Source organism: Cavia porcellus, unplaced genomic scaffold (genome assembly GCF_034190915.1).
Source record: "Cavia porcellus strain 051 isolate PalLab524CR breed Dunkin Hartley unplaced genomic scaffold, mCavPor4.1 scaffold_32, whole genome shotgun sequence".
Classification (NCBI taxonomy): domain Eukaryota; kingdom Metazoa; phylum Chordata; class Mammalia; order Rodentia; family Caviidae; genus Cavia; species Cavia porcellus.
This window is the reverse complement of record NW_026947515.1, coordinates 27,763,062-27,775,436: the sequence shown is the minus strand read 5'-3', so window position 1 is coordinate 27,775,436 and position 12,375 is coordinate 27,763,062. Positions and strand designations below refer to the sequence as shown.

General features: G+C 57.1%; 1 protein-coding gene and 1 non-coding gene across 10 annotated transcripts in view; one reads left to right on the top strand and one right to left on the bottom strand.

The window, feature by feature from the left end:
- Rbfox3 (RNA binding fox-1 homolog 3) overlaps nt 1-10,497 on the top strand; it is a 391,380-nt gene extending 380,883 nt beyond the window's left edge. For 4 of the 9 annotated variants that reach the window (XM_063242534.1, XM_005001422.3, XM_005001420.4 and 1 more), the window contains 6 exons: nt 3,070-3,123; nt 3,239-3,371; nt 3,758-3,938; nt 4,892-4,962; nt 5,977-6,055; nt 7,599-9,041. In XM_063242534.1, coding sequence (XP_063098604.1) covers nt 3,070-3,123; nt 3,239-3,371; nt 3,758-3,938; nt 4,892-4,962; nt 5,977-6,055; nt 7,599-7,643 — 563 coding nt within the window. In that variant the 3' untranslated portion in view covers nt 7,644-9,041. Of the gene's footprint in view, nt 1-3,069; nt 3,124-3,238; nt 3,372-3,757; nt 3,939-4,891; nt 4,963-5,976; nt 6,056-7,598; nt 9,042-9,067 lie in introns of those variants that run through there. The other 5 variants (XM_005001424.4, XM_005001423.4, XM_013147128.3 and 2 more) reach the window with 4 other exon arrangements.
- LOC111755453 (small nucleolar RNA SNORA70) lies at nt 974-1,104 on the bottom strand. The gene has a single exon (XR_002790012.2). It is a non-coding gene; the product is annotated as a small nucleolar RNA SNORA70 (small nucleolar RNA).
- Nucleotides 10,498-12,375: the final 1,878 nt, after the last annotated feature.

Sequence of the window (12,375 nt, the reverse complement as noted above, 5' to 3'; positions counted from 1 at the left end):
AAAATGGGTGAGGTCTCCAGGTTGACCTGCTGGTCAATAACATGGGTAAATTGTGGTACCCAGCTATAGTGAGGAGTTTTGCTTGACAGTTAATCTGCTGATGCTAAGACCTGGAGGGGATGGTGGCCACAGAACATCTTACTCTATCAGGCAAGGGTTCGGCTTTGAGCATAGCTGGTGACACATCAGGGCCTTTTCTGGTTCCTACCACCTATTGTGGAGCAGCAGCTTCTGGAATAGATGGCACAGGACTCCCCACTGGCAAGCTATCCCTGTATGGGGACAGAGTTTACCGTGGCACACGCAGCCTCTCCTGGAATCAGGTGACTAGCCAGGCAGGAAGCCTGGGGCAGGACATGGACAGATCTGCAGCACAATCTGATCTCACCTCAGGTCAGGCCCCCAGGACAGAGGGACAGGGCTCTGACCAGACCCGATTAGAGATAAATATTGTGTCCTCTATCCTTAAATAAGGACCCAAATCTCAAATTGTTTTTAGGAACTTGGGGCATCCAAGCTCTGCTGTAGTATGGAGTGCATCCTAGCTGTAACTTCTGTTATCTGCCTTCTGGCAGTATTTTTTTTTTTTTAAGGTAGAAAAAAAAAAGGAAGTAGGATTTCCAGGTGGGCATGATGGGAAGCCTTCATGAATGGAAGTCTTGCTGTTTGTCCAAAGGACTATGACCGAGAATGCATTTAACCCCACAGCCACCCAAAAAGGCTGTTTCTCATGTCTTCAAATTCACATGCATTAAACATGCATGGTAAAATCCCACTTCTTTGAAATGTGGACTTCTAGCAGCAGAGAACTTGATCTCGGCCTTGTGTGGGCTCCTGTCCTGCAGCTTTGTGGATGGACATGACCTGGATAGCTATGATGACTTGGTCAGTGTGAATGCCTGTCACTGTGCCCTGGGCTTTCCAAAGCCACATCAAATAGCTGTCTAAGCCTAGAATAGAACAGCACGTGGGCATCTGTCTCCAAGGTCCCTTAATTTAATCCATCCAAGCAACAGCTGCATGAACTGCCAAGGGGGCTGCTACCTACAGCCATTGCATCCCACCGCCCACAAGGAAAGAGCCAGTTGGTTTAACTGGTTACATAGAGGTAGACATATCCACAGGATTAGGGTGACTAGGGGACAATGCACCACTGCCCACTCTTCACTCACCCGTAGTGCCAGGCATGGTGGCTGTTATCCCAACTACTAAGAATGCTGAAGCAGGAGGATTACAAGTTCAGCCCAGCCTAGGTAATTTAGTGAGACCTTGATCTAAATAAATTAAGAGGGCTGGGGGTATAGCTCAGTATCAGAATAAGCGGCTTCAGTCTCCAGTACTACTAAACCACCCTCCTCCTGCACTCTGGCCAGGACCAGAGTGCTGTGGGGGTACACTGCTGGCTGCTGGAGTGAGGCAGGAGTCTCTGCCTATCTGTGCTATAAGAGCAGTCTCACTTAAATGCCACTGCTGGCCCTGGCAAGAATCTCGAGCTGCAGAGGAAAGTAGTTGAGTTCCTGTGGTTGCTCCAGAAGGGCCCATGGTGCTTTAAGCCTGAGCACTTGAATTCACTGGGCCTGGAGGAACCGCCTACTGCGGAAGCCAGGTCCCAGGTGTTCTTATGTACAGTAGAAGCAAAGGGCTCTCCAGGTGAGGCTCAGGCTGCCACTGTGACCAGTGAGAGTCCAGATCCGTGTGGGGCCAGCAGCAATGGGTAGAGCTGGAATGGACAGGTAGGGCCCCCAGGAAGCCCAACTAACAGACGAGGATTCCCAGGGCTTCTGATGCAGACTTTCAGCCTTCAGGCCCAGGGACCCAGCGTGGACCCAAGTGAGGTCCTGGGATGGAGCCTGGGAAGGTGGCCTGGGTCAGCTCCAGGCTCTGCCCCATCATGGAAATTCTACTAGGAAAAGTTCCGTTGTTGGAGTGGGGGATTTTCCCAGATGAAATGCTTCTACCCTCCTGCCCTTAGGTTTATGGGAGATACCAGAGTTCTAGCCATGGTGGGATGGGGGTAGAAAGCAGCTCACTGTCATAGAGGGGCGGAGAGTGAGCAGGAAGGCAGCATCCTGCATCCCCTGGATGCACCATCCTGGGCGTCTCCAGCCCACCACTCTGCAGCAGGGCATCGGGGTTTGGGATTCCCACACAGAATCCACCTCCGATGCCCATGGCCACCCTCTCCAGGGCAGAACTGCCAGCTGGCCAGTGGGCTCAAGTCCCCCATTTCTCCTCACACAGTGCAGAGGCACAAGGAATTGGCCTGTAGACCATGCTGCACAAACAGGACCAAAGGCCAGCTGATGGGGGAGGCTGGGCTGGTGAGAGAAGCCTCCCACCCACCTTGCTGAATACCAGGCAGAAGCCCACTCAAAACCACCCGATTTCCACCCCGTGGGGGCTTCAGGTAGAGTCAGACCTTTGTCTCTGGATCCCCTGGTGAGAAGACCAGCCCACCAACAGGAAGGGAGAAGCAATGTGCCAGCGCCTGCTGGCACCCAGGGAGGGGACGGCTTGAGGCTACAGGCTCACATCTGGCCCAGCCCTCCCCACCTTTATGACCCAGGATCCCAACTAAGCCTCCACTTCAGGGTCTGTAATATGGAGAGGGTTCAATGCCTGCCTGTTGGTGGTGATCATCCCAAAGGTTTTGTGCTCTGGAACTTTAATGCTCATCATTCTTGTCCCCAGGCCAATGGCCCTTCCTCTCTCCCCGGCCTGCAGCCAGGAGTGAACAGTGAGAATAGACAGCAGGGAGCACTATTCACACAGAGGAGAGCCAGAACACAAGTGGGAGAGGCCCCCTGACACAACCCCTCATCCCAACTGTGACCACAGCGTCTAGAGACCCATTTCCACTTCCTCTAAGCTTCAGGGACTGGTGACTTGGGGTGAGGGGTGCCCAGGAGCAGGCTCCGGAGGACATGGCCCCCGCGGTTCCAGTCCCTGCTGGCTGCAGCACCTAAGGGGCGCCGGGAAAGGCCAGCAGGTCAACCTGCTACCCCCGGTGTCCCAGGAGTGGTGAGGTCTGCTTGGGCGGAGCCTGAGTGGCCTCCGCTTCTGTTCTAGGTTGGAAGCTAAATCCCGTGGTAGGTGCAGTCTATGGGCCTGAATTCTATGCAGGTAAAGTCAGGGACCGGTGGGCTTGGCCACGGGAGGGGGCAGCGGCACCAGCCTGGGGTCTCTCCCGCCCTCCCGCGCCTTCCCTCTCCCACTCTTCTCCCGCCCTTTCCTGCAGTGACCGGTTTCCCCTACCCCACCACGGGCACGGCTGTTGCCTACAGGGGCGCCCACCTCCGGGGCCGGGGCCGGGCCGTGTATAACACGTTTCGGGCTGCACCGCCTCCACCCCCCATCCCGACTTACGGAGCGTGAGTACCTGGCGGGGGAGCTGGAGGGAGGCCCGGGGGAGGGGCGCGGGCGGCCCCAGGTGGGGGGGCGAGGGTCTCGCTAGTCTCCTGCAGCCTCAGTGCCCCCACCCCACCGAGGGATGGGTCACTGCGTTTAGCAGGACGGTCAGCACCAGCACCTTACCTGGATGCCTTAATGGGGCATCCTCGGCCCCCGGGTCCAGGAGGGGCTTCTCGGAGCCCTTTCTGGTCTATTTCCGGGGGTCCTATGCCCCCCACTGCTGAATGCGGGGACAGCTGCCTGCGGGAGGGGAGGGAGGGCTGCTGGAATGGGCCCACGGGCCCCCTGGGTCTTGAGAGAAAGGAGCTGCCCAGCAAGGGTGTTACTCTATTGTTATACCAAACAGGGCACTGGAGCAAACGCTTGTTAAAATGCCAGTCCCGTGGGCGGGGCTGGCACCGTGCCCCCTCCCTCCTCAGCAGACTCCGGAGCCGGCCTACCCCACCTCTCCAGCGTTCCCACCACTCTCTTGTCCGTTTGCTTCCAGGGTCGTGTATCAGGATGGATTTTATGGTGCTGAGATTTATGTAAGTGCGCCCTCTGGAGGGGAGGGCAGGGCCAGCCCTTCTGTCTGTCTGCCTCGCACAGCCCCCTCCCGTCCCTGGGATCAGGATCAAGGGTGCCAGTCCACAGAGAGTGGCATCCCGGGGGACCCCAGCCTAGCCCAGTCTGGGTTTGTCTTGTTCATTAGAGGAGCTGGTAGGTCTGCTGCAGCTCTATAAGCTGGAGACAACCTGTCCACCTGGCAAGACAGGAGTGGGGGGTTCTCCCTGCCCCCTGACCACACTGGGGTCATTGAGTTAACCCCCAGGGACACTCTTACCCAGTGCAGAAGCCTAAGAGAGACCAGGAGGCAGGGCCCCCAGGTGCCAGGACCGGTTCCTGTGGCTTCTCTCTCCCTTTTCATGAGGCTGCGCCCTGCTTCCTCTCTGGCCCACACCCCTCTGAGACAGTCCAGGGTACCTCAGTCCTGGGCCTCAGTCCTGGGCAGTCTCCCAGTCAGTCACCCACTCATCTGAGATTAAGACATCGTCTGGGTCAGTGCTTCCTTGGGCTTGCTGACTCCTCCCAGGACCCAGGAAAGCACTGAGGCACTGGGGGGTTCCCCATGCCCAGCCAAGGTGTTGCTGGCCTGTGGGCAGGTCTGTGGGTACCTACTTTTTGCCAAGGGCCAGCAAACACCCAGAGGTATAGTCGATATCCACTACCATGTGCTGAGAACCAATGAATAGGTCAGTGGCCCTGCCTCTTCTGAATCCAGGCCACCTGACAGTCTTCAGACCTCCCTTAGGCATAAGCCAGCCGCCCAGGGCAGGCACCACCTAAACTTCCCCAGGCCAAGGTGAAGGGGGAAGGTGAGGGACTGGGAGGGTCCACACCCCCTTTCAAGAGCCCAGCCCTGCAGTCTGTGTCTGCCCCAGGTTCCCAGATGAGCCCCACTAAGTCCATTTGCCGTCTCTTCCTCCCACCCATCCTGCAGGGAGGCTATGCAGCCTACAGATACACTCAGCCAGCAGCAGCGGCAGCAGCAGCAGCAGCCTACAGCGACAGGTGAGGCTGGGGCAGACAGCTGTCCTGGAAGAAGGTAGCCCAGGGTCCCCCAAGGGCTGGATCCAAAGGTCAGGGCCTGGTGGGTCCTGGGTCTGGACAGTAAAGCAGTTTCAGGGGTGGCCAGTGAGCCTCTGACATCAGTCACTTCCTGCTTGCAAGACTGAAGGGGAGCCGAGAACCTCTCTGTCCCCAACCCTGGGTCTGATGCCCCAGCTCTTGAGGCCCCATGCAAGAAGGCTAATCAGAAACCTCCCTTTTGGACAGAATGAAACCAGGGCAGTTCTGTGTGCCTAGCTCCAAGCAGGCCCAGAAAAGAGACCCTAGATAGCTTGCTTTGCCTGGGGTATCAGGAACAAGTGTCCCACCGTGAGGTGGCTGAGCCAGGCACCGTCCCCTGGGATGATCGGCTTGGTGACCACAGAGTTCCTGACTGGGCCCTGAAGTGGCAGTTCAGCCAGATGGCTGTGCCTCTTGTCCACATGTCCATCTGACCTGGAGGCCCCGTAGCAAAGAGACCCCTGGGTCTGTACCCTTCCTGCAAACCTCTTGCTCTGTCCCATCATGTATGCATGGCACACAAGCCCCAGGGCCCAGCCCTGTCCTCTAAGAAGCTGATGGGTCACTGCACAGATGAGTGAGAGGAAAGTCATCTGGGGACACTGTGCCACCTCCTTGATGGTGACATTCCCGGCCTCTCTATTAGGTCTTTCTCCCTGTCCCTGTTCTCTCTGAGCTCGTGTTCACTAAGGGTCCCTTTCCTTCCGACGGCACTGAGTAGGTGTGCGGTCCTTCATCAGGGACTGCACACACTGGATGCCATGAAAGAGTGGCCCTCAGGTCCCAGGGACTTCCTTCCTGACAGGCAGGGAGGATGGGCTGTGAGGAGGGCCTCATGGGAAACGGAGAGGCTTTGTGGCTGGGACCAGAGGAAAGGGGCCTGGAAGGAGGCGAGAGGTCGGTGGCCCCTCCCTCAGGCCCCCACCACACACTGCCCCCGCCCTGCTTTTCCCCCAGTTACGGCAGAGTCTATGCAGCTGCTGACCCTTACCATCACACCATTGGCCCTGCAGCGACCTATAGCATTGGAACTATGGTAAGCAAGCTGGCCCATCCAGCCCTGGGTGCCAGCAAGCTAAGGGTGGAGGGGTATGTCACCATGGGGGTGGGGGGAGCAGGCCAAGACCTCTAGCCAGGGCCTCTTTTGGTAACTCTTGGCTTGAGTTCAGTGGAGGAGAGGGGGAGGGCTTGCCCCTTTGTGCCCTCTGTCATTGAGGGGAGACAGGTCTGATCAGGTGGCCAGCCCTGTTTTAACATCAGGTCCTCTGGAAAGCACCCTAGTGGGACCTGTTCTCCTGGGCCCCAAAACCCTAGCCCTGAAGAGCACCACCTGCCTCCCCAGCAGAGGCTCCCAAGGGTCATGGCTCGGCCTTCCCTCTAAGGTTGTATAGACACCAAGCCCCACACTGGTCCTCTCACATGGGAAGGGGAGTGAAGGCCAACTACTGTCCCTTACCCAGCTCCCCTTCCAGACTCCTCCAGGGCTCCCCCAGTGGCTTGGTGGGCGGGGCATACCTCTGCTATAGGAGGTGTGCAGCCGGCATGTCTGTGTGTATGTGTGTGTGTGTGTGTGTGTGTGTGTGGCCAGCTGTGGACACATACAGCCCCACCCACTCTGCACCCGATTCTGTTCCAGTGTACACCCACCTCTTGTGCCTACCCCACCCCAAAGGTGTTAATGTTTGTTTTTAGCTAGCTTGGTATCCAGCATCAAAGATGAAAACACTCTTTGGGGAGTCAGGAGGGAGGAGGCCACGTGAATTTTTTTCCACCTCCCTTGGTCTTGCTTATTCCCTCCCAATTGGTATGTTGTCTTTTTGGCTTTGAGTGAGCCTCAGTCATCCCAAGCAGTCTCTGAAGGGTGCAGCAGCAGCTACAGAGCACAGGCTCCTCGGGGCCAAGGGAGCCCTCCTGGCAGAGGCCGAAACACCATGGTTCACAGGCTTGGAGCCCCAGGGCTGCCTGCCCTCAGCACAGCTGCTAGCTAAAAGCTTTCATTAATTCATAAGGGTTCTCTCTCAGGTTTTCCTTTTTTAAGATTCACTACTTTTCACCTCTGACATTTGCCATCTCTTCCTTCTGCTGGCAAAACTGGTGGGTGGCCACCCAGGGGCGTGCAAGAGCGAGACACAGAGCCCAGGAAGCACCCAGAGGGGGGAAAGCCCCAAGTGACCCCGGAACTGAACCCAGTTAGGTGTGCCCCTCAGGGTGGAGCTGGCTCCAGTGGCCCACACAGACATCCTGCAGGGCACAAGGAGGTGGGGCTTATGCTAGGGCCTCCAGGCACCTGAGGCCAGACAGGGTGTGGCAGACTAGCCCAGACAAGTGGCCCAGAGGCTGCTTACAAGACCCTGAAGCACCCTCCTGACCGAGACCGCAGCCACACAGGAATGAGGCCCCTGACCCCCTGTTGCCATGACAATCAGATATCCACTTTTCCCGAGGAAAACCATAAGGGCAAAAGAAAATGGGATTTAGCTATTTCTCTTTTTGTTTTGCCTTATTTTTTTTTCTTTTGGCTTTTTCCTCCCTAACAAAAGGTGGTACTGATTGGCTGTTTTTCATCTTTGATGTTGCAGGCTAGCCTCTGCCGAGGAGGGTACAGCCGCTTCACCCCCTACTAGCAAGAGACCCGCCCCTAACAGCATTCACACCACTGCCTATTCCAAACCAAACCCTACAGCCCCAACACCAGGCACAGCCACCAGGAGGACAGTGCACCCTCCCGGTCAGCGCCATGCACCGCTGACCCTCTACGACTCTAAAATCCGTAGATTTTTATTTCAGCCAGCTGGTCTCCCCACCCCACCCATGATGGTGTGTGTGTCTTTGACCCTGGTTTTTCCTGTATGTCTGAACTGTGGTTTCCTATCTTGACTTTGTTGATGTTGCACTACCCAAGCTGTTTCAGGTACAGTATGCACAAAGGGGGGGTCCAGGCTGGGGAAGACAAGCATCAGCACCTTAGGAGGATGACATCTCTGTCTCTTGGTGACCCGGCTGCACACAGCTGTAGGAACACTCGCCAGGCCTCCCCTACCCAGCCTGGTGCCCCAAGAGTTTAGTGATGCAGGGAGTGAGGGGCTCAGGCCCCCTGGCCAGTGGGCTTCCACAGTCCCAGTGGGGCACCTGTCACCTACATCTGATAATCACAGGAGTGGCCGCCTCCATTGTCCCACTCCTTTCGCTGAAACTCTTATTTTAATTAAGTTTTATTGATGACGTTTCTTGCCAGCGTAGTCACAGGCACATTGCTCAGCATGCCACACCACCGTGGTCACACCAGCCCTTAGTGCAAGAAGTGCACATGAGGAAAGAAACTGCCAAAGAAATGCCCCAGGCCACCCCACCCTGCCCAGCACAGAGGTCCTCCCTGCACCTGGCACCAGCACCTGGCAGAGCCTGGGCCCTGGGGGCCCCCAGTTCATAGGTGGAACTTTAGCACTGAGGTCCCCAGGCACTCACATGCCTCTTCATCAGGTCCATTTCAGAAGGGAAAGTCCTCCCAGGAACCCCTGCCAGCATGGTGACACCCTGTACAGAGCCCTGGAAGGGATGCAGGCTGGAACTTGAGGTCAGGTCTAACACCCAGGGAGCTGGGCAGCCCACTAAAACAGGCAAGGTCTGGTCAGTACCAGCCCTGGGGCACACAGGTCTGTACACCAGGCGGGGACACAGCCCCGGTCTCTGGATGCTGTGGAGGGGTGTCCTGCTCTCTCCTCTCCTCCCATCAAGCCTCTCCATCACCCCTTGTCCCCTGTTCTCTAGCCTCACTTGCCCCATCTGAGTGACAGGTAACTCCTACTAGCCAGCTTCGTGCCGGTTTTGGGCCAGTCACTCTGTCCTACCCCATGCAGTGCGCCCATACCCGGCCATGAAGTAGGTCTGCCCTGGATTCAGCTTGCAAGGGAGAATGGGTCCCCAAAGCTGAGGACAGAATTAGGGGGTGCTGGGACTTGAAGCTGGGCCCAGGCCATGGGTCGTGGGGCCCCGTGCCCGAGGCTACTCCAGGGAAACTGCAAGTTCTGCCTTTCTGTTTCTGTTGTAGTGAAACCTTCCACCGTTTCCTTCTTGGACCATGAAGGGCAAAAAACAAAAAAACAAAAAAAAAATCACAAAACAAAAAACAAAACAAAAAAAGATGTTAAGATCCAAGCAACAAAAAAACCAACCAAACCAAGAGGCATCCAACCAAGTCCAAGTTCGCGTCTGGCGCACACCCGCACCGAGGGAGCACGCCCCGCCGGGCGCACAGAAAGCAGCCCTGCTGGGCTGGCCACGCCGGGGAGATTTGGAGGGAAGGGGCCTGGACGTGTGGCCAGCAGGGGCTCCGTTGTCTATCCAGTCTTCCTTTCAGGCCCTTGACCCCTGCAGTGGGGTACAGAGGTGGAGCAGGCCTGGCCTCTGGGAGGAGCGACCAGGGCAGGTGGGCTGTGCCTGGAGGGGCCAGGGGTGGGGAGGGGCAGCCACCACCTTGGGCTATGCAGTGCCCCCTGTGCCGCTGGCTGGCTGTCCAAGCAGCTGCCCTGGGGTCCAACTCCAATGCAAAGGGCTGACATGGCTCCAGAACTAGGGGTGCCTGGGTCCTGTTTCCCACAAGTAAGAAGGCTCCCGATTGCAGAGCACAGGAAAGGAGGCCCAGCTGGCCAGGAGCCACTCCAAGGGGATGTGAGCATGGACAGGGGCCCTGAAGCTGAGGACTTGCACTTAGCAGCCATCTCTCCCTTCCTGGAGGAGGCCAACCTCATGCTGCCTGCTGGGATCTGACCTGCCCCGTGCCTTCCCTGCTGGAAGGAGAGAGGGACAAGGGATGGCCAGCTGGGCTCCACTTCCCAGTTGGGAGTCATGGCGGCGCTACAGACCGGGGCAGTGCCAACCAGAACAGTTCTGCAAGATGTGTGAGGGATGGGGAGGCCTGAGCTGGCCCTGCCACGAGGGGACCAGTGGGACCACAGCCTGGCCCCACTCCCAGGCAGGTGTAGACGTGGTGGGAGTCAAGGGCAGCATAGGCCCCGGGCAGGCAGATGGGCAGAGGAGGGAGCAGACGGCAGGTGGCAGGGCAGAGCTCCTGGTGAGGCAGCGATAGCTGGAGAAGGGAAGCAGCAAAAACTTACTAACGGGCTCCCGATGTGGCTCCACTGTCTCATGAAACTTCAAAAATAAAAAATACACCTCACTTTCTATTCAGCATCAGCTACTGACGCTCTGGAAACGAATCCTCCTTTTCTATTCCTGTTGTACATAGCCCCGTGCCTGCCTCCGGCTCCGTCCTCTGCAGGGCCTCGTGCCCTCTGCTGTTTTGGACCCTCTTCTTGCAGCAGCTCAGACCCTACTCGCCCCAGGCCCCTGCCCCCCAGGACTGCAGCCGAGCCCCAGGCTTCCTTTCTTACCATTCTGTATGCTTCCAAGGTGTGACCATTCAAATTAACAGTATTATTATTATTAAGATTATTAATAAAGATTTCTTTCTTCAAACCAGGACAGCTCTTTCTGATTTGGCAGCTCCAGGACCAAGGGTAGAGGGCATAAGGTGAGATGTGCGGCCTGGACTAGGACATCTTAGGCCCGCCGGGTGGCTCTGGGGAAGAGGAAGACTCTCTGGGCCGAGGCAGGGTCTCACTATACAGCTCAGGCTGGCCTGGAACTCACAGCAATACTCCTGCACCTCAGCCTTCCAAGTGTCTGGGCAAGACTTTAAAGTCTCCTCTCCAGACTGGATGGATGGATGGACACCTCTGCCATGTGGCAGCTGAGTGCATTACCTTTCAAGGGCAGGCCGCACCCCCAGAAAGCTGGAGCAGTCACCTGACTGCAGGATGGCAGGGAGGTGGGAGCTGCTGCAGAGGCGTCTGCAGCTGGAGCTCGATGGTACTTAGGAAGCTCCTGGCCCCGAGCATGGCTGGCCACAACAGCAGCTGCACCCCTTCAAGGTAAATGCACTTTTCAGGCCCCCGCTCCTGGGGTGAGATGGAGGAGGAAGGAAGGTACGGATGGAGAACACCCAAAGAGCTTAAGAGCCGGCGAGGAGCCAGATCTCACCCACACTGGAGCTCTCATTTTTCACCACGTCAGATAATTTATTTCAGAGTGATTACACCCACCAGAGGGGCACAGCTTAAATGCCGGCAGATTAATTTTCCCGCACAGGAGCCCGTGCTGTGGGGCCCGGGGGCCGTGCTCCAGGGGAGCGGCCTTGTGTGGTTCTACCAAGCGCCACGCTCGGCTAAGCCCCCTTATTTCTAATTGCTTGCTCACCAGACTGTGAGGAAATAATTGCCACTATAAATTTTCTTTCCTTCTCTACATAAAATATTTGAAGGAACTTTAAAAAAAAAAAAAGACCTCAAGAAACATGGGAAGCTGGCTTTAGTGGTGCACTGCCCAATATTGAGGTACAAGGGCAGAGGCCAGGTAGGCAGCCCAGGACTCCCGCCTCTCAGGGACACGTGCAAGGCCAGGAGGCAAGCACCTCCCACCCAGCTGGTTTCCCACTTCCCAATAGGAGAGAGGCTTAGGTGCTCAGGGAATTATCATTCCCTGCTGCCCCCACCTGCCCTGCCTCACCCCCTGCTGAGCAGCTCCAGGGCCTTGGGAAGGTGCCAAGGCCTGGTGGTCTCAGCTTCAGAGTGCTCAGCAGAGTCACAGCCCTACCTTGGATGCTGGGTGCTCATCTGTTAGCGTAAGATGGGAAAATGTTCCCAATCAGGAAGGAGCTTGGAACCCAGCCCCAGGCTTCAGCCCTGCACTCCCTGCACTCGGAGGAGGCCCTGGGAAAGCAGGGAGGTGGGGCAGGCAGAACTCATCCCCTGCAAGACACCTTGGCCCTTCAGGCCCAGCTGGAGGGACCCACTTCCTGTGCTGAGTGGGACCCAACCCACCCTGTCCTCACCTCTCAGACTACTGTAGAAATGGGTGCCCCTGCCCTGCCTTACTACAGGGTGAAATTCATAGATCCTGACCCCTATGTGTGACCTCCAACTGGTGTCACCGTGTCCTGGACCTCAGCACTACACCTAAAGCATAGGAAAAGGTTAGCAGGGTACACCCCACCATTGATCCTATGGGGCCAGAGGGTGAAACACCCCGAGAACCTCTGACCCTGTGCAGGACTGTGATAGACCCCCTGTGGCTGCGTCTCCGTGAAGGGGGAGCAGGGACAATGTAGCAGCATAACTCATGGCCTTCCCCTGGGCAAGCTTCCCCCTGCCCAGCACTGTCGAGGGGGCTGCAGGGCAAGTAGGCTGCGACAGGGGCAGGCTGCACCGTGAGTCCGCACCCTGAGTTGCAGCAGACAAGGGGACGTCAGCTATGGGGACAGTTAACTGCCAGAGCCAGCAAGCACCAGACGTGGTCCAG